At 34.6% G+C, this 20900-nt stretch overlaps 3 protein-coding genes across 3 annotated transcripts; 2 read left to right on the forward strand and 1 right to left on the reverse strand.

Annotated features, from left to right (window-relative positions):
- The first annotated feature begins 4037 nt into the window (after positions 1–4037).
- LOC128553462 (golgin subfamily A member 6-like protein 6) lies at positions 4038–4910 on the forward strand. Its single transcript, XM_053534613.1, has one exon. It carries the CDS (start codon positions 4038–4040, stop codon positions 4908–4910), a length of 873 nt encoding a protein of 290 aa, XP_053390588.1.
- A 38-nt stretch (positions 4911–4948) lies between these two features.
- LOC123549864 (uncharacterized) lies at positions 4949–6325 on the forward strand. Its single transcript, XM_053534614.1, has 2 exons — positions 4949–5496; positions 5998–6325. Exons 1-2 carry the CDS (start codon positions 4949–4951, stop codon positions 6323–6325), a joined length of 876 nt encoding a protein of 291 aa, XP_053390589.1.
- A 3565-nt stretch (positions 6326–9890) lies between these two features.
- On the reverse strand, positions 9891–20657 carry LOC123548278 (uncharacterized; the record flags this gene model as incomplete). The annotated part of the gene is made up of 4 exons (XM_053534615.1): positions 9891–10939; positions 17495–17609; positions 19796–20007; positions 20543–20657. Coding segments are annotated over 4 exons (924 nt in total), but the record flags the coding sequence as incomplete, so codon positions are not given.
- Between the last annotated feature and the right edge of the window lie 243 nt (positions 20658–20900).

Below are 20900 nucleotides of genomic sequence, written 5' to 3' on the forward strand. Positions count from 1 at the left end.
ATCGCTCGAGATAAGATGTTGATAGCTCAAGATAATATGTTGATCGCTCAAGATGACATGTTGATCGCTCGAGATAAGATGTCGTGCGCACGAGATAAGATGTTGATCGCTCAAGATAATATGTTGATCGCTCAACATAAGATGTTGATCGCTCGAGATAATATGTTGAACGCTCGAGATAAGATGTTGATCGCTCAAGATAATATGTTGATCGCTCGAGATAAGATGTTGATCGCTCAAGATAAGATGTTGTGCGCACGAGATAAGATGTTGATTGCTCGAGATAAGATGTCGTGCGCACGAGATAAGATGTTGATCGCTCAAGATAAGATGTCGTGCGCACGAGATAAGATGTTGATCGCTCGAGATAAGATGTCCTGCGCACGATATAAGATGTTGATCGCGCAAGATAAGATGTCGTGCGTACGAGATAATTTAATCTTAAAAAAAACAACATATGTGCTAAACATACCACCGTAATTACGGACATTGTTACCACAATTTTGTAATATTATGTTAAAAAGCACTTCATACTGTAGGTTACTTTATTACCAAAACTGTTGACAAAATAATAAAATTCATCACAGCTTATCTTGTCTCACTGGTTCGTGCATTGTTGTAAAACAGCCTCTATTTACATATTGCACACCAGAAGCATATCTGTGTAAAATTATCAATGACATGTCTTCATATACTGTACAAATTAAAATTTCTATTTTTTTTCAAAAAAAAAAAAAAAAAATCTATAATATATTTCATAAAAAATGCTTCTATTTACAATCTGATCATGTCGTACATTTTAGGGTTTGAAAGGTTCTTGCTTACCATTTCTTAAAATCAAATACCAACAAAAGCATAAGGATTATTTGCTACCTCTATGAAAAACGTTTCTGTTAACATCTAATTCGGATACAATCAAATGCAAATTTCTCTATATATTTTTGTCATTTTTGATCTTGCATCTTTATTCCGTAAATAGTATATTCAGTTCTTTAGCCATTGCATTGCAAAATTTCTTTAATGAACTCATGCATCTTTCAATTTTGGAATTACCATTAATTGTTAAAAGGGGTTTTTACTGAAAAAATACCGTCTGAATGGCGAACAATGCGGTTAGCATTTTATTCCCTATCTGTACAGGAAATCTGTGGTCAATCATAAAAAACACATCTAAAATTCCCAGACTTTATTTCATGGAAAAAGATAAAACCAACTAGAAAATTTTAATCTTATCCAAGCATTCAAATTCTTAAAATTAAATCCTGGTTTCATTCCTTTCACCTACCCGTGAAAATTGATGAGGCCAAACTTTTTTCTCAGACAAGTCAGATGATTTTTTCCCCTATATGCTTATATGTAAAAAAATCCCCTACCTACCTACCCACACAAAAATATTTGGGTCGCGTTACCACATACAATGTTTTAACATATATATAAAGTACCCGCTGAAATTCGAGGACGAATTTCAAAATGGTGGGGAAATATGTCACGGTATAGAACTTGAATATAAAAACGGGGAGAAAGTGTGTAGGCAGCCGGGTAGCTCAGTCGGTAGAGCATCGAAACGGTGTTCCGAGGCCCCGAGTTCGAGTCCCGGTCTGGCTGCACATTTTTCTCACCCTATGACATTTGGCGCCCAACGTGGGACCGTGACGGCATTACACTGGTTAGTCTCCGACGCCTGTAATTGCTTATATATAAAGTACCCGCTGAAATTTGAAGACAAATTTCAAAATGGTGGGGAAATATGTCACGGTATAGAACTTGAATATAAAAACGGAGAGAAAGTGCGTAGGCAGCCGGGTAGCTCAGTCGGTACAGCATCGGAACGGTGTTCCGAGGCCCTGGGTTCGATTCCCGGTCTGGCTGCACATTTTTCTCACCCTGTGACAAATGGCGCCCAACGTGTTATATGGGTTGCCTTGGACTATATAGCAAAGTGAAGTTAATGTAAAAGCTATAGGAGATTTACCTCTTTAGTACGTATTAGTGACTTACTTATATAATGGATAGCACAAACACTTTGGATTAACCGGAACGTTATTCAACAGGGCCCTGCCTGCTACTTTGTATGGAATATCCATTACACCGCGGATACATTTCAACAGGATACCAGAACTTCAACAGGATGCGAGAACTTCAACAGGATACCAGAACTGAACTTCAACAGGATAAGAGATCTTCAACAGGATACGAGAACTTCAACAGGATACTTCCAAGCATAGGATGGGATGGAATTCGTTTCGTGTTTGTGTATATAACATTAACTTAAACAAATTTGTGATATGTACTCTGTGTGTATGGTGATTAGTGATATTGTGATAGATCTATAAGGATTTATATTGTGAAAGAAAGGATTTATATTGTGAAAGATGTACAAGGTGTGGTGAGTGACTTTATTATTTAGCCATGTCTTTATTATGTTTTGTATTTTTTCAGCAAATTTAAGGTGTAAAATTTCATAGACGTTATATTGTCGTGTGACACATTGTTTAAAGCATTGTTGATTAATATCAAATTAATCAGTCCTATATCTATTATATGATTTATATAATCAGTCCTATATCTATTATGTGAATTATACCCTATAATATTGAGAAACTATTTAGTAGCCAGACAAGTAAAGGCCATAGTTGAACTTCTCTGTACAGCGCTGTATATTCATTTTTATATCAGTGTACAAACGGATTTGTCTGTTTCTACAAAAAATATAAATTTTTCCCCATATTGAAGTGTCCATTCTTCTGTGTATTCAATAGTTAAAACCTATTTGTTAATTACTGGTAATACATCGGTTTTGATAAGACAGTGACTTAGCCGTTTTGCGTTAAATTTTTGATCAGCCGTAAAATCGATATTCGCTGTTCCGATACACGGCTTATTTTTAATCTGATCGATATTTGACTGCCTACATGGCTCAATGCGTTAGGCAGCGGCCTTCCAATCCCGCGATCCCGGATCGATTCTTGACAGGGGAACATTTTTTGCTCTTTTTTTTCTTTTTTTTACCGAATACTATATATATACACACAATCAAATACATATAGATATTTTACCACACACATAAAATAATACCAAAAATAAATAAACTATACATAAACAAATATTACACACACATACAAAATTGAAAGGCAGCTGAAGTACCTACAGTTACAAAGAAATATACAATATTGAATTTCAAGAGCTTGAATCATTGAAATTTGAAATGATAAAATAGAAGTGTAGTTGAAACGTAAAATTTTGAGGAGAATTGAAAATAAAATAGTTGATACGTGTTGAAAACTGAAAATAAAATAGTTGATACGTGTTGAGAACTGAAAATAAAATAGTTGATACGTTTTGAGAACTGAGAATACGATAATTGGTACGTATTGATAACTGAATATATTTGAAAGGGAAGTAAGTTGTAAAAGGTAACTTGTGGTGAAATATAATGGAAGAAAAGTGGAACTAAATTGAAGAATAACAGAAGTGAACAAGAATTGAAATAGAACTATAGTGAAGCAGGAGTGAAGTGAAATATACATATATTGCAATAACATTGAAGTGAAATAGAACTTAAAGTGAAATAGAGGTGAAATGAAATAGAACTAAAAGTGAAGCATAATAGAAAAGTGAAGTAAAAGTGAAGTGAATAGAAGTAAATGTGAAGCACAAGAGAAAAGAGAAGTAGAGATGAAATGAAATAGAACTGAAAGTGAAGCATAACAGAAAAGTGAAGTAAAAGTGAAGTGAATAGAAGTAAAAGTGAAGCACAAGAGAAAAGTGCAGTAAAAGTGAAGTGAAATAGAACTAAAAGTGAAGCACGATTAACTAAAGTGAAATATAGGTGAAATGAAATAGAACTAAATGTGAAGATGAACAAATAGGAACAAATAAAAATTGAGAACTATGGTGAATAATAGGAGCCATCTGTAGATTTATACATACTTGATATAAATCTAGATTATTGCGTCGACTGAATAATAGGAATAAAGTGTTGCAATATTGTGATATTGTTTCAACTTCAAGTGCTGTATAAAAATAATTAATTCGAAATGGCTGAATATTTATCAGAAAGGGAAAGGAGAAAGATAGAAAGACAAAGAAGGAAAGAGGAAGAAGAAGAAAGAAAGTTGTTAGAAGAACTAGATAGAGAGATGGAAGAAAATCAGGAGAAAGCAATAAGAGATTTGAAATTACAACAAGAGAGGATAAGGAGAGAAAGACGTGAAAAATTAGAACGGAGGAGAGAACTTTTACAAAAACAAAGTCAGTTGAAAGAATTGGAAGAACAGAAAACAATGATGGAAGAGAAGCTCACATTAATGGATGAACATCCAGTTATCAATGAGGATGTCGAAGGAAACCATATTGATAATGTAGTGCCACAAAGTATGGTGTATGATTATGCCCTTAGGGATGAAGATTCAGGTGATGAAAGAAGTGAAGAAAGTAATCACAGTGACTCTTCATACACTACCAAGGATGAAGAAGATAATGAACAATTAGTTAATCTAAGTAGTCCGAAAGACAACAGTACCTTCATTGATAGTCACCAGAATAAATTAAAGACAATAGAAAGAGAAATACAGTGGCTAGAAAGCAAAGAAAAAGAATGCGAACTGCAAAATACAGAACAAATACAACATGCAGGAAGAAGGACATCGGGTCACAGGCAAAAAGATGAGAGTTTTGAAATGAGTCGTAGAAACTTTACACTCAGAAAACAGATTGAGGTCAGAGATAAACCGATAGAGAACAGCAAGTACCATATATATGATAAAGACTTAAAAAGAGAAGATGTTACATATAAAGAAGATATGGAGTTCAATGGAGAACCTGATTATGATGAAAGTCCCGAAGAACATAAACTGAAAGAACAGATTGGACAGCTACAAACACAGAAGATAAAGGTTGAAATGAGATAAAGCGGAACAAACTATTAAAAGACATAATAGGAAAGGAAATGGAAAGGAAAAGGCTTGAAGAGTTAAAGATAAAACTGGAGATTGAAAGGAAAAAGGAAGAAAGGTTAAGAAAACTGAAAGCTGAAAAGGATAGGTTAGCAGAGGAATTGAATCAACAAGAGAACACTCTACGTAGTCTGAAGAAAGAAATCGAGTATGAACGAAAGAGAAAAGCAGAAAGACAAAGCAAAGATAAGACAGAAATTCAACAGGTTTTGAAAGAAAAAGATCATTGGAAAGGGAAATTACTGAAACCTACGATACCCAACCTTACAGAAGATACATTTGACGAGTTGAAAATTGAAGTAGAAGTGATCATGAATTTAGGCCTATATGAAGAAAGTATGTTAAGACAAGCAGTAAGGAACTCTCTTTGTGGCCAAACAAGAAAGATCTTACTCACAATACCGCCGTCAACTACTACAAAGAAAATCATAAGCAAGTTGGAAAATGTTTATGGCAATGTAAGATCAGGTGAATCAGTGTTAGCAGAGTTTTATATGGCTAGACAAGGAAGAGATGAAGGAATAGCACAATGGGGAATCAGGTTAGAAGGATTATCCAGAAAGCAATCGAGAAAGGACACATAAAAGAAAGTCAAAAGGAAGAAATGCTAAAAACAAGATTTTGGAGGCAACTGTATAGTGAAAAACTTAAGAATGCAACACGAATGTATTTTGAAACTGCACAAACATTTGAAGAATTGAGAAAGAAGGTGAGGTTAGAAGAGAATGAAATGAAAAGATGAACCTATGATAGAAGAAAAATTATACACCATTAAAGAACAAGTACAGACCGAAGAACAGACGGATGTACTACAGGACATAGTTGATAGAATGAAACATCTAGAAACAGAAATTAGTAAGGCGAAAGTAACAGATAACGAGAATAGAAGTAGATACAGGGACTATCATAGAACAGACAGAGGATATAACAGAAAAGACGACGCATATGATAGAGAGAGGAGATACTATAGAAGGGATAGATATGACGACAGATATAATAAAGAATATGCAAGAGAATGAAGAGATGACGACATATACTACAGAGATAATAGAAGAAGAGACGACGATAGATATAACAGAGGCAACGGAATAGATAGAAGACATGGCGACAGATACGGTGAATATAGAGAAAGGAGAAGATACAGCCCACGAGATAGGAGAAATGATAGAACTGATTATTTGGACCAAGTGAAAGAAAGAAGATACTACAGAGATTACAGGCAAACAAATGAGAAAGACAATAGAGATAAAAGACGACTGGACGATGAAAGAGAACACAAATATCATGAGGATTACAGATCACCAAGTCATCGAGATAGTGGATACAGGAGAGAACCAGGAGAAGAAGGAAGCTATAGATATAACAGATAAGAAAGAAGACAGACTACAAACACTGAAGACAAAAGTAGTGTAAATGCAGAAAGGAAAGACAAAGATTATAGAGAAGAAAAACACAGGAATTATGAGAACCAGGATAAGAAGATTTCAGGGGTGACATTTACGTTTTTCTTCTAAAAGTTTACGCCGTTCTTTTCTGCTAGCTAACATGTGCTTCTTTTTTGTTAATGATAAACGATGCTTCTTTAGTTCTTCTTCTTCATCTTCGCTGCTACTCGAAGTATCTGAGTAAGGTAATTTGCTGCCATCATTGCAGAAATGATACAAGACCCGTGATGACTGTCTATTTATACAAAAATATCTGGCATGGAGCCAACACTGTTTCTGTCCTACGATAGATGAGAGATGACAGATGACCTCTAAGGGGAAGAAAATCCCTGGAATATCGCAATGAAAAATTCTATAAACGACATCTCTGCTCATAGATATTATCACCTGTCAATGAGCCTAAACTTCAATTTCTGAATTACCTTGACGGTCACAAGCTTAAGACTGAATTAAAATGTCTGTCAATGAACAATGTTTATGTTTCTGTTTTGTTTTGATTTATTCAAAATGCCAAGTAGATTTACGTAGTATTAAGAATTAGCAGTTTCGACCAAAGCTTAAGTGCATTAGATTGAAGATTGCGAAATTTACCATTGATAAATGTCTTTGATTATTGGATTTTTTACACTACATAAATATGTACATGAATATGTACTGGATTTGACGTTGAACAAAATGAACGTATAAAATCCTCTCCCGTTTGGTACTGCATTTATGAGGGTATTTTTTTGACTGTAAAAAGGGAATATTGATTAAATACTGAAAGGTATATATCCCTTTGTGTCAGTGAATGGCATTTCTTATCGTCTGGTTAAGTGTGCAGCAAGAACAATACACCTATTTTCAATTTATACGCTTAAAAACATGACACAGCATTTCTGGGCAAATGCCGTCAGATCGTAAAACTTTCAGACCTCGTATTTTGTTTATGCTAAGGCAACAAAATACATCATCTTTAGACAAAGGTACGTAATAAATGTACGTTTAAATTTTGTTTAACGTGTATTTGTAAACCTTGTAATTTGAGACTGAAAAACACAGACAATAACTGCTGAAAAATAGTTCAAAAATGAGCAATATTCAGGGTTTAATAATTTATTCACTTGAGGGTAGAATATTTTGTTCTATGTCTCATTCAATAGTATAGGTATTTCTTGTTTTGGTACAAAATTGCCAGAATTTACAATCGTAGGAAAAGAGGGGTTTTTTTTTTTTTTTTTCAGTTAAGGCAATCATTTCACAACTTGTAAAAGGTTTTATGACTGTACTGAGTTGTTAATTGTAGAAGAGATGTCAACAAGGTATTATAAAAATCATTTAGAAAAAGAATTCAGCTTTAATACAAGAGTATTCTCTTTTTTCTACGACGATTACTTGGTTCTATATCAACAGTGCTCATGGTCAATTGTCATCGATTTTCCGAAACGCATACTGTACTCTGGAAGGTTCACTTAGTGCAGGTAAAGCAGTACGCTAAGATTGCTTTGAATGTCACTCTATTTACTGTACATTGACATAAATTCTCATTTTGTTTTACGGTTTATAACACCTCACAGCATAGGGATCTAGGCACAAGCTTGTGCTGGATGGTAATATGAACTCAATATTAAAACCTAATAAGGTGCTATTATCTACTTGTTAAATTATGACACTGTCCCTGAACAGTTATATGACACCTCATGTTAAAATCCCAAAGGGTACTATCATCTACTAGTAAAATTATGGCACCGTCCTGGATGGTGATATGGCACCTGGATGGTGATATGGTACCGTCATACACCCCATACTAAATTCCCATAGAGTGTAATAATCTACTATTAAAATTATGGCACCGTCCTAGATGGTGATATGGCACCCGTGTTAAAATTCTATAGGGTACTATAGTCTACTATTAAAATTATGGCACCTTCCTGGATAGTGATATGGCACCCATGTTAAAATCCTATAGGGTACTATAGTCTACTAGTAAAATTACGGCACCGTCCTGGATAGTGATATGGCACCACATGTTAAATTCCCATAGGGTGCTATAATCTGTTTTTAGTAACATGACCAGGGTGCCATATCACCATTTACTACTAACTTGTGTTTCTCCGACCTTTTTCTCCGCAAACGTACATTAAAGCAGTTTGTCAACATTTGAAATTTCGGGTTTGCATTTTTGTATCCTAAAATAACATTTACGGAAAAAATACAACAATTTTAAAAGAAATGACAAGAAATGTTTCGTTTTTTTTTGTCCTTGAGTTTTATTTCAATACGCCACGGTAAGGAAGTAGACGTAACTGTTGCTTGGCCAGTAAAATAACACACTGTAAAGTACAGTTCCCTGTTTTCCTAATTTGGTCACTTCACATATACATGAAACATAATGCATCGTCACAGAGTAAATGCAACATTTTTGGTCCATTTTCATAGTGTTTTTATTTTTCCTGTTCAATTCATTTTATTCATTAAAAAAATGTCAGTATTATTTTTACACACGTACACACAGAGATGTTGAAGCTACTACTACATATATACGAGCCCGCCCGCTTAGCTCAATAGGGAGAGCGCATATCTGCAGAACGCAGGGTCTTGAGTTAGATCCTTGGGCGATGCGTATATTCTCCGTGACGATTTGATAATAGACATTGTGTCTGAAATCATTCGTCCTCCACCCCTGATAAATGTAGGGAAGTTGGCAGGTACTTGCGAAAAAAAGGTCTGTGTACTAGTACAGAATCCACAAACACTGGTTAGCTTAACTTCCCGCCGTTACATAACTGAAGTACTGTTGAAAACCCCCACAAAAACAAAAAACAAGCAAACCAAACATATATATAATATATATGATAACAGAAACTGGGGTGTATGTCACGGTACGGACTTGGTCACGTAAGCGGAGAATATGTGTCAGGCAGCCGGTTAGTTGGTCGGTAGATCACTCGGCCTATGGGCGAGGAGTCCCGAGTTCGAGCCCCAGACTGACTGCAAATTTTTCTCACCCTGGTGACATTTGGCGCCCAACGTGGGACCGTGGCATACTTGCATGGTCAATGTTACAACGCTTGCAATATTATGTACCTCCGGAATTTGAGGACTAATTTCCAGTTTGTGGGGGTGTATGTCGCGGTACAGACTTGGTCACATTAGGGCAGTATGTGTGTCAGGCAGCCGATTAGCTCGGTCAGTAGAGCACTCGCCCTGTAAGCGAGGGGTCTCAGTTTCGATCCCCGGACTGACTTCACATTTTTCTCACCCTGTGACACCTACAACACCCATAACGAATTTTCTTTTTTTCACCTTTTCTTTATCGTTGGTGATGTTTATCCTTAAGCCACACCTTGTGCTATTATAAGCAGAATTAAAGTAGAAGACTTTATTCCGAGGTTGTCATTAACACAGGTTTGAAAATATATTGACCACAAATTTAACATGTGAAAAAAAGATTTTATTCTAAACAAAACATAATCTTATGTAAGGACTTAAAAAATGTTCCGATGCCGCATAAGGATTTTTACTTCACTGAAATTTGTTTATTGATTACACATATAATTAATTGATACACTTCATGAACTTCAAAGGATAACGGCTGGTACAATTGTTATAACTTGTCACTAGATTTAAGAAACATAGTGTTATTTTGAACAAAACGATGGTTCGTTAATAGATATTCGCTTCATCATGTAACATATGTATATCATCCCTGTGAGCGCTAGTAAAATATAGTGTATTATTCAAACATTTGCATATTTTTATTTATTTCCCTTTATTATCTATATCTCTGTGATGAGATATATATCTTGAAAGTTTTCTTACTCTAGTTTTGTACATTTGCCTCAGATACGTAAGGATGTAACCAATGCAGAATCGTATAGGATATATGTGCACGATGTAAATATATTGAGGACATGAATAAAGTTGTGAATGTAGTACCGCTTACTCGGACTTCAAGACTACAATTACTATCATAACATGCTCTGACGAGACTTCTGCGACATGATACTGTTTAGAAAACTGTATGGTTGTTCCCAGTTTGTGTTTATTCAACTATGTTAACAATCTTCCTGCTACACTATAGCTGCAACACATCAGGTGGTATAAGTCTTCTGTATACATTCAAATTGTATGTCAAGTACCGAAAACCTGTTGCAGATTTAAGCATGTCTGATTCCTTTTCATCGTGTGTAAATCCCAAAGAATTCATTAAGTCTTTGACGTATAGAAATGGCCTGTTATTTATATGAGAATATCCACTCTGACCAGGGCTAGCCCAGCTTAGGATCACCCCCTCTCTAGCATGACGAACGATATTACTGATAAATACGCTTTCGTACTCTTTCGGTATATGCTCTGCCACCTCAATACTTAATATCCAATCATAGATTGGCAGGCCATATTGTGGAAGGGTCAAGTCCAGAAATTTTACACGTCCATGGCTGGTTATTTCACAAAATGGGGCCCCGTCATATGCATCATACACATTTATTTCATTAGACTCAAGAAAGAATTGTTTGTATAGTCCTGGTCCATCACCAAAACTTCCAATGCTCCTCCCTGTAAATAAATGCCTCTTTAAATAATAAAACATATTAAAATCTTTTAGCAGCATAGAAAGCAACAAAACAAATAAGAGTAGTGCGTGATTGAGCCTATTTATGTGCGATTGTGACATGTGCAACATCCTTGAAATTGTATTTTATCTAATTATGTTAATGATCAAATAATATCATTAGGATTACTTGTTAGAGAAACACATACGCGATTTAAAGTCCAAACGCACGGGGATTGCGGTTAAAAGTTCAAGAAATTCAAGTCAACAATCGTAAAACTTAGGATTGCATGATTGCATGATTGAATCGACGTTTGTCATTTTTGATTTACTGCACATTTATATGTTTTGTATAACAGCAAGGTCATATAAACAGTTAAAAAGCTTACTATGACAACAGATGTACGAGTAATTCGACAAAACGCTTACAAATGTAATACCTGATATTGACCCTATATTATATGTTTATTTTATACAATCTGATATTTTATCACCAATGTCAGAGCCTTTCTTAGCGGGGAAATACTTTATTTTCACTGCCTTGTCTCAATTTTGAAAACAGGGTAAGTGCGAGGTTAGCATATAAGCTAAAACCGTTCATAAAGTTTTACATGGGAAATCTTTTAAAATATCTGCCATAATTAAATCACCCATTGTACAACATATTTTTACTATGTTAAAACCCTTATGAGTAAAATTAGAACTGGCTTTTAAGATCGGTTGTAGAAATGTAGCGGTGTGCGTTACTATCATAACGGCTCATGCAACAGGCCAAGGTGAAAAATCAGATTTAAAAAAAATGACTTTGAACTAAAACATTTCAAGGTTTTCCATTGAAACCTGACGTACGGTATAATTACGTCAGTAACTATCACATAAATTTAACATAATGAAGATTACTATCTATACATTTACGTTAATTTTTATTTTGTGAGTGGGCCACCTTTAGTTATTTTGTTGATGTCTCGTATTATGCAATCAACATTCAGGAGATTTCATCAACATTGTTATGTTACCAAGTGCACTGCGTAGTTTGTATATCAACCAGATGGGGAAATCAAAGTGATATAAGCTGGTTTTTTTTATAAAATTAAAGTAAAGGGTATATCTATTCTTATACTTCTTTCATATAGTAGCTGTATCTTCCTATGCAAAAAGTTATATTCTACGAACAAGCCCAGATCCAGGACCAGGCCCAGGGTGGTCCGTGCCCTACCCGACCAGTTGAGAAGTGACCCATACTCATCAAAGTTGCACCCAACTATTTTTGCAAAGAAATAATATTTTCTCCAAATTTAGAACCAAAAAATGCACCAGAGGCCATCATTCTATACCTACATTTTAAAAGTTTCCAGGGAGAGACCCCTTAACCCCCCCCCCCCAACTCACCCCAAAAAAAGTTAGTGGAGTACCTACGCCCTTACCTCAAAATTGAGACAAAATATGCACCAGAAGCAACCATTTCATACCTAAATTTTAAAAATTCCCCCCAACACGAGCGGAGGGTCCCGTTCCGTACCTAACCCCACTCTGCACTAAGCACCTAGCCGGTGACGCCTTCGTTCTAAACTGGCGCACCAACCTCCCCCCACCCAATACAAATAATTCTGAATTTGGGACTGACGAAGAAAATATTTATTTTATATATGTATGTAGTTACAATAAAACGGTCAGTTTACACAAATAACACATTTATCGACTACAATGTGTTGTTTCGCAGGCGTGGAGTACGCATTATCTATCTTATTTTCTTTTTATTAATGTAAAACGCTGAGGCCTATATCGCAAAGAATAATTCCCACGTATTGTATGATATACTAACTTAAGGTTAGGTAACACTATAAGTGTACAATTCAACGCACGTTTACGTTCGATATGGGAGAACTAATGCCGACCGAGAGTGAAGCCGTGATGTTGACGTCATTAGAATTATTACCAGTGATAATCACATTTCGAAAATTAGAACCCGAGGCTGAATGCAGATCTGTTTAGACTTCTATTTTCACTTTCAAAATGTTTAAAGCAATGCTCTGAAAGGTCGTCCTCGGTTGTCCTCAGATCCGTAGCTTTAATAGAAGATAATTTCAGTCAGATTGTCTATCCCATACCCATTTCTGCATCTTAAATTCAATACAAAATGTACTTGTAGTTGGATTTTTGAGGCAACCTGTCCACCTTATCTTTCCACTACAGTTTCTAGTTGTTGCGGTATTTGTGTTTGCTGTGCCATGTGCTTCCGGTAAATCTGTATTTACCTTTGAATTTTAATTAACCTTCAAAACAAGTGTTGTTAAAAGGTGTTTGGCGGCCGCTTAAGTGGCCGTGAAAATAGACTCATTGTTAATGTTATTTCTGGTCAAGAGTATCTTTTCTTCAATACTCATCAGAGTGCAAGATTTAACATTCAAAAGATCACATTTTTCAGGGGAGGACCCAGTACACATTGTCCCTGCATCAGTATTACAACCCTGTCTGAAAATGGCATTAACATTTTGTTGCTCAAATAGAAAAGAAAAGCAGAATGTAACTATTACTATTTGTAACATTTTACTGTATGTACTTATTTTTATTATCTTTCAGTAAAAGGACACAAAATATTGTAAAGTCTTTCTCACCAGTCTCATGTTACAATTTGTTAGGGGAGGATCCCAATCCATACAACATCCACCGTGGATATCGCTCCTACACTCATTGAATACATAATTGAATACTACAGGTACTGCCTAATAAAAGCTGATTCAGAGTACCTGCACTAAAATGGTCAGCATACATTTGTGATAGGTTGAAACTTCAGAAAACATATTAGGAAGCTTCGCTCACACAACACGCTTTCTATACTTGCAATAACGGTAACTGAAGTCCAGAATATACCATATGACAGGCCAGCTGTCTGATGATATACATGTGTTAGTTATACAACACTTGAATAAATCTACATCAAAAACTCTTTGAATACTACTTAATCGGTTTACTTTACCCATCCACTCTTTGCGTTTACTTATCTCCGAGAAGAATTGTTATGGTGTTTGATTTAAAGCAATTATTATTGAAAACTATAGGTCAACATATATCAAACAGTTTTGCTAACATTACGCCAGATTAGCCGTACAGGTTTGTATAGGGTAGTCATTAATACATGATAATAATAAATAATAATAATAAATAAGGCCCAAAGGACCGGACATGCACTTGCTTTTCAAAAGCATAATTTATCATATTAATGATTTCTTAAGGGTGAATATATCAATTAGTTCTCTAAATATACGTCAAAATCCACAAGAGCTCTTCAACAATTCAACATTTTTCAGAGGAAGCCTGCCCTAATTTCTCCGTACACATCCATTTGAGATCCTCGTAGCTTATATATGTATAGTTATCAATCACATAATGTATTTCCATTTACAGCAAATTTTAAACATTTCACTTATCGTATATGCAAGTGGATAAAATAAGAAGCTTTCATTTTGTTCAAACTGTTTTTATTTCAAATTACAATCACTTTTAGGTGCATATTACATTTTAGCCAGTCTAACAACAAAATCTGTATCTGGTTTGCTCTGAAAATAAAATCTGGCCTTCAAATTCTGAACAAACATATTCTGGTTTTCATACAAAGCAGAAAAAATGCTTCTAGCTCCGTGATAAAACCAAACCCACACCCCCAGAAGTTGTAATGGTCTTACCCCTACTATAAGTTTACTCACTTGTAGATGTAAGTCATATGATGCCTTGTAAATTTTGAGAAATGCGGAGACTTAGGCTTCTTTTCTATTTTTATGTTGGGGCAAGGTGTTTTAGGGACGAACTGTTTTGGTAGATGGTATATAGATTATATTTCAGTTACCAAATGAATTCTTCCAATGTCATACCGTTATCATAAGTGCAATAACGTTATAATAGACTTTAAAATCCTAATTCAGACATTGTTTTGAAATTTAATAGTAATTTGTATACACATCTTGGACAATGTATACCAAAACATACCTTAAGTATGAGTTCTGCTCAACCCGGGGCTAGAGGGCGTGGACGATAGCTTTGCATTTCCACTGCCGTCCATGAACTGGCTCAATAAAACCGAGCCTGCAACATTTTTGTTTATGTCGTGTTGGGCGACATGTGGTTTTCCACTTTTTTTATTTTATTATAACAGCAGCGTTGTTTGTGCCGTGTAGCGGCCGTAAAAAGTCTCCCCGTACCTTCAATCAGTTATATTTCGATCTCTTCAGTTAGTTCAGCAAAACATTAATGTTGTGTTAGTGTACTTTTTAATTTTTCAGCATGTACATTTCGGTCTGAGTGGTTCCAATACTCGCACGTTAAAAGCTTTGGGTATTGTTTAATCATCCCTTGGATATGATGCCTGCTTTTTAATTTTGTCTTTTGACAGTTTTTGTGATATGCAGACTACATAACCACAGGTCCCCTGTCAAAACTCTAGTTTGTTTAGTTATGTCCATTGTCTTTTTCTCGTTTAGGGTAAAGCCACTACTTTATCTGGGCACCATATGCCGTTTTTCATGTACTTGCTGTTTGTGCATAACTGAAGGTTCCATGTGCACCACCGTATGAATACATCTGAGGATGTCTCAAAATTATATTCTAGTACTTATAACATGTGTAAATGTTGAGTTCCTCTCAACCCGGGGCTAGTGGGCGTGGGCGGTAGTTTACATTTCCACTACCGTCCACGAACAGGCCCAATAAAACCGAGCCTACAACATTTTGGTTAATGTCTTGTTGGGCGACCTGTGGTTCTCCACTTATATTATTTTTAAGTGGAAATGTTGTTTAATTACTACGTACATTTCTAGGTCATGGCAATTTTCCAATTGCATTTCGAAAAAATTATTAAACATTTTATTCTCACGACGCTTATAGACCGACTATTTTCAGACACAATGCCTGCTTGGTGTTCAGCCCTTTTACATCTGGACGCTGCGCTTTCCTCTTTTGATTGTGTTGTACATTTAAATGTATTTCCCTTGTTGCTAATCCTTTTTAAAAGGAATTGAGGACATGTGTATATATCTCTTAATGTTCCTTTTATATATATCGTTACACGGGCACATTTGTATTTCACATATAATGTCTTTTTTACCATTGCGCGGGTTAGAGATTTTTATTTACTTTATCAAGTGATGTGAAATTGCCGTTATGTTTCGTTTCAAAGAGCTTGCCTTTTCTGAACGTGGGAACCCTAATGGAGTTTTATTTTTGTTTTGGTGTTTCTATTTAATTTAATTTGATCTTTTCAAGAGAAGTTGTTGTTCAGTTTTCCCAAAATGTATATATTAGTATAATTCCAGAAATATTTAGCTCACAGCTGATAAATACTACATTTTTGAAAATTGCACTGAAAGTACCAAGCCATGAACAAACATTATTATGTAACCCTGTTTATTGAAACAAAACTAAACAAAAAATTTCGTTAATAATACAAGATCTTAAGTTTTACTTACGGCTCTTTTGTGTTCCGCTTTACAAATAATTGTGATTTACTGATCAATAGTTCCAATCATACGACTGTCTATGTTTCGAGTTTACGTTTCTTACTCTCATTAAGGATGGAAGGGGTTGATACATATTTAGCAACTTACAAAGTCATAACCTTATATATTTAAAATGTTTGACGATCTGATAAGTTAGTGAGTACACTCATTATATGCTGATACCTCAGATTAATCATATCCATATGTTTTGTTATACAATAGGCTATTTGTTCACTAGTATTTAAGCTTAGCATAAATGGGAAATATTGCATTGATTCTGTCTCGTTTAACTAGTAAAATTTATGGCAAATGTGAATGACTAACCGCTGTAGCGTTTCTACCGCTAGTCCCCACTGTAACGATTAATGCCTGGTCAAAGACTCTGCCGTTATTTTGATGTTGTTGTTTTTCGTTTGTACCATTTAAAATGGCATGTCTGTTTTCTTGTCTGGCGAATGTGTTATCTTGTTTTTTGACGCCACTTTTCCCACTATAGTGCTGACCTGCTTTAATATGTCTGTCTCTGTTGCTCAACACTTCAATTTTATTGTGAAGGCGATTATTATTTCATTTTGAGGCAATTTGATAAAAATGATTATATTTTCAAACATTCTTGCATACCAGAGGTCTATCATTGTTCCCTGGTTGAACCTCTGGGACATTTCGCCAATATTGTTAGTTTGGTTACATTACAGGTAAAATGTTTTAGCCAATCAGCGACAAAGGGAACCAATCAAACTTGGCCGTGAAATGTGTGACCGCGTCCATTCAAATATCAACGCTGAATTACGAGGAATATAATTATTATTTCTTTAGGTAAATTTCTATACATCCGAATAGAGAAATAAATCTTTATTAACCGTATTTATGCAATATCGACATATTTCTATCGTTAGCAAGTACTTTGCTTAGGTATTGTTTTAAGTTTCAATTTCGGCGTGCCTAATAATGGCGAACATTAATAGATTGAAATCACTCCCGGTAATAATAACTGTAGTACATAAAATAAATCTGAGGTTCGTCTTGTGATTTTGACGAACCTCTGATGAATGAGAATTGTTTTCAACACACCTTTCAATAATCTGATTAAAGCAGTCACAAGGTTCTTGTCCGTCCTGTGTTGGCCACCTTCGCCTTTGCTCTGACTAAAACACCAGCCTCCTGTTTTACTCGTTCTATTAGTCCGCTGAAATAAATAATGTTATGTTTATGAGATGTGCAATAGACATTTAGTTTTAAGAATTTGCCATTAAAGGAGGTTATGTTTGATTCTGTGTATACTTAAATTCATATAAACGGTTGCAGGCGTTTTGACTTAATTAGTCATCAAAACGTATCTACAGTCAAATGTATACAAATCTATCCTATATAGATAGATTCGTAACAACACATTTGATTTAAGTCTAGAATTTTCCTCTGACATATAAAAGTAACAATATATATAGAGCTGCCTAAAGAAAACAAATCAGATCAAGTAAAATCCATTTATTTTACAGCTGCATTAATGCTCAGTTTGTTCGAGATATAATCTTCAGGTATATACCCTTGACGTCCACATCATTTCAAGATTTGTTTTGATTGCGATATTTCTTATTGTTTTCTGACTTAGTAATCATATATTGGAGATATTAAGTTATTTGTAATTACTTTTCACAAGATTAAGTGAACTTTTATAATCTCTCTGTAAATTTCAAGATTTATTATTCAGTTATGAAAGCATATATGGGAAAGAAATTAACCTATTTTGCTATCAAATTATTTAGTATCATGTCCTACATATTACCACCTTTTATTGGATAACATTTTATGTACAAAATTGACAAGATTTATTCAAATATGCATAAGGTACTGAAGTAAACATTTAGCATTTAAACCAACTACTTTAGTTAACAAAATCGGTAACCTTTCAGTTATTCTGAAACGACAGTAATGAACTTTAACATTACTAATCAGTAACATAATTAAAAATAGGTGCTCAATTTAGTTACATTTTAAACAAAAGAAAATAGAAAGTACATCTAATAAGAAAATAGCATGTTTATTTGTATAGAAACAGTTTAAAATGATTGAAAAATACCTTAACCGTATATTTTTGGTTTCATCACCAGCCTTTTATCTACATAACTCTATATTTTCATGTTGCAAGGGTGCTTTGGAATTTCCGCGGCCATGACAACACAAATAACATTTATTAGTGAAATATGGTATAATTTGATATCCCTTTGATAACCGTATTTCAATATGAAGGATACAAGAACATAAAAATAGAATTATAGAGTTTGAGAAAATATATGTTCAAACAGTGTCAAAAATTTAATCCCGCTTTTGGCTTTTAAAAAGGCCTTTTTCAAGGGTAGCATGAATCAAAACAATACAATAATGGCGTAAATTCCGCCTGTATAGTTCGATATATAAATGCTAAATGAACATATCGATCAACAGAATTCTATAAGATCTGGTTAATTGATAATAGCCATTATGTTTCGGTCATTGGAAGTAGTTATCTATCTGATTTGTTATCGCATATTCCAACAGAAGAGCAACATGTGGTACTTCTGAAAGTAGAAGATAGTGGTTATATAAAAATAGAGCGCGTTTGATATATATATATATCGTTACACGGGCACATTTGTATTTCACATATAATGTCTTTTTTACCATTGCGCGGGTTAGAGATTTTTATTTACTTTATCAAGTGATGTGAAATTGCCGTTATGTTTCGTTTCAAAGAGCTTGCCTTTTCTGAACGTGGGAACCCTAATGGAGTTTTATTTTTGTTTTGGTGTTTCTATTTAATTTAATTTGATCTTTTCAAGAGAAGTTGTTGTTCAGTTTTCCCAAAATGTATATATTAGTATAATTCCAGAAATATTTAGCTCACAGCTGATAAATACTACATTTTTGAAAATTGCACTGAAAGTACCAAGCCATGAACAAACATTATTATGTAACCCTGTTTATTGAAACAAAACTAAACAAAAAATTTCGTTAATAATACAAGATCTTAAGTTTTACTTACGGCTCTTTTGTGTTCCGCTTTACAAATAATTGTGATTTACTGATCAATAGTTCCAATCATACGACTGTCTATGTTTCGAGTTTACGTTTCTACTCTCATTAAGGATGGAAGGGGTTGATACATATTTAGCAACTTACAAAGTCATAACCTTATATATTTAAAATGTTTGACGATCTGATAAGTTAGTGAGTACACTCATTATATGCTGATACCTCAGATTAATCATATCCATATGTTTTGTTATACAATAGGCTATTTGTTCACTAGTATTTAAGCTTAGCATAAATGGGAAATATTGCATTGATTCTGTCTCGTTTAACTAGTAAAATTTATGGCAAATGTGAATGACTAACCGCTGTAGCGTTTCTACCGCTAGTCCCCACTGTAACGATTAATGCCTGGTCAAAGACTCTGCCGTTATTTTGATGTTGTTGTTTTTCGTTTGTACCATTTAAAATGGCATGTCTGTTTTCTTGTCTGGCGAATGTGTTATCTTGTTTTTTGACGCCACTTTTCCCACTATAGTGCTGACCTGCTTTAATATGTCTGTCTCTGTTGCTCAACACTTCAATTTTATTGTGAAGGCGATTTTTATTTCATTTTGAGGCAATTTGATAAAAATGATTATATTTTCAAACATTCTTGCATACCAGAGGTCTATCATTGTTCCCTGGTTGAACCTCTGGGACATTTCGCCAATATTGTTAGTTTGGTTACATTACAGGTAAAATGTTTTAGCCAATCAGCGACAAAGGGAACCAATCAAACTTGGCCGTGAAATGTGTGACCGCGTCCATTCAAATATCAACGCTGAATTACGAGGAATATAATTATTATTTCTTTAGGTAAATTTCTATACATCCGAATAGAGAAATAAATCTTTATTAACCGTATTTATGCAATATCGACATATTTCTATCGTTAGCAAGTACTTTGCTTAGGTATTGTTTTAAGTTTCAATTTCGGCGTGCCTAATAATGGCGAACATTAATAGATTGAAATCACTCCCGGTAATAATAACTGTAGTACATAAAATAAATCTGAGGTTCGTCTTGTGATTTTGACGAACCTCTGATGAATGAGAATTGTTTTCAACACACCTTTCAATAATCTGATTAAAGCAGTCACAAGGTTCTTGTCCGTCCTGTGTTGGCCACCTTCGCCTTTGCTCTGACTAAAACACCAGCCTCCTGTTTTACTCGTTCTATTAGTCCGCTGAAATAAATAATGTTATGTTTATGAGATGTGCAATAGACATTTAGTTTTAAGAATTTGCCATTAAAGGAGGTTATGTTTGATTCTGTGTATACTTAAATTCATATAAACGGTTGCAGGCGTTTTGACTTAATTAGTCATCAAAACGTATCTACAGTCAAATGTATACAAATCTATCCTATATAGATAGATTCGTAACAACACATTTGATTTAAGTCTAGAATTTTCCTCTGACATATAAAA

Source organism: Mercenaria mercenaria, unplaced genomic scaffold, assembly GCF_021730395.1.
Source record: "Mercenaria mercenaria strain notata unplaced genomic scaffold, MADL_Memer_1 contig_3852, whole genome shotgun sequence".
NCBI lineage: Eukaryota > Metazoa > Mollusca > Bivalvia > Venerida > Veneridae > Mercenaria > Mercenaria mercenaria.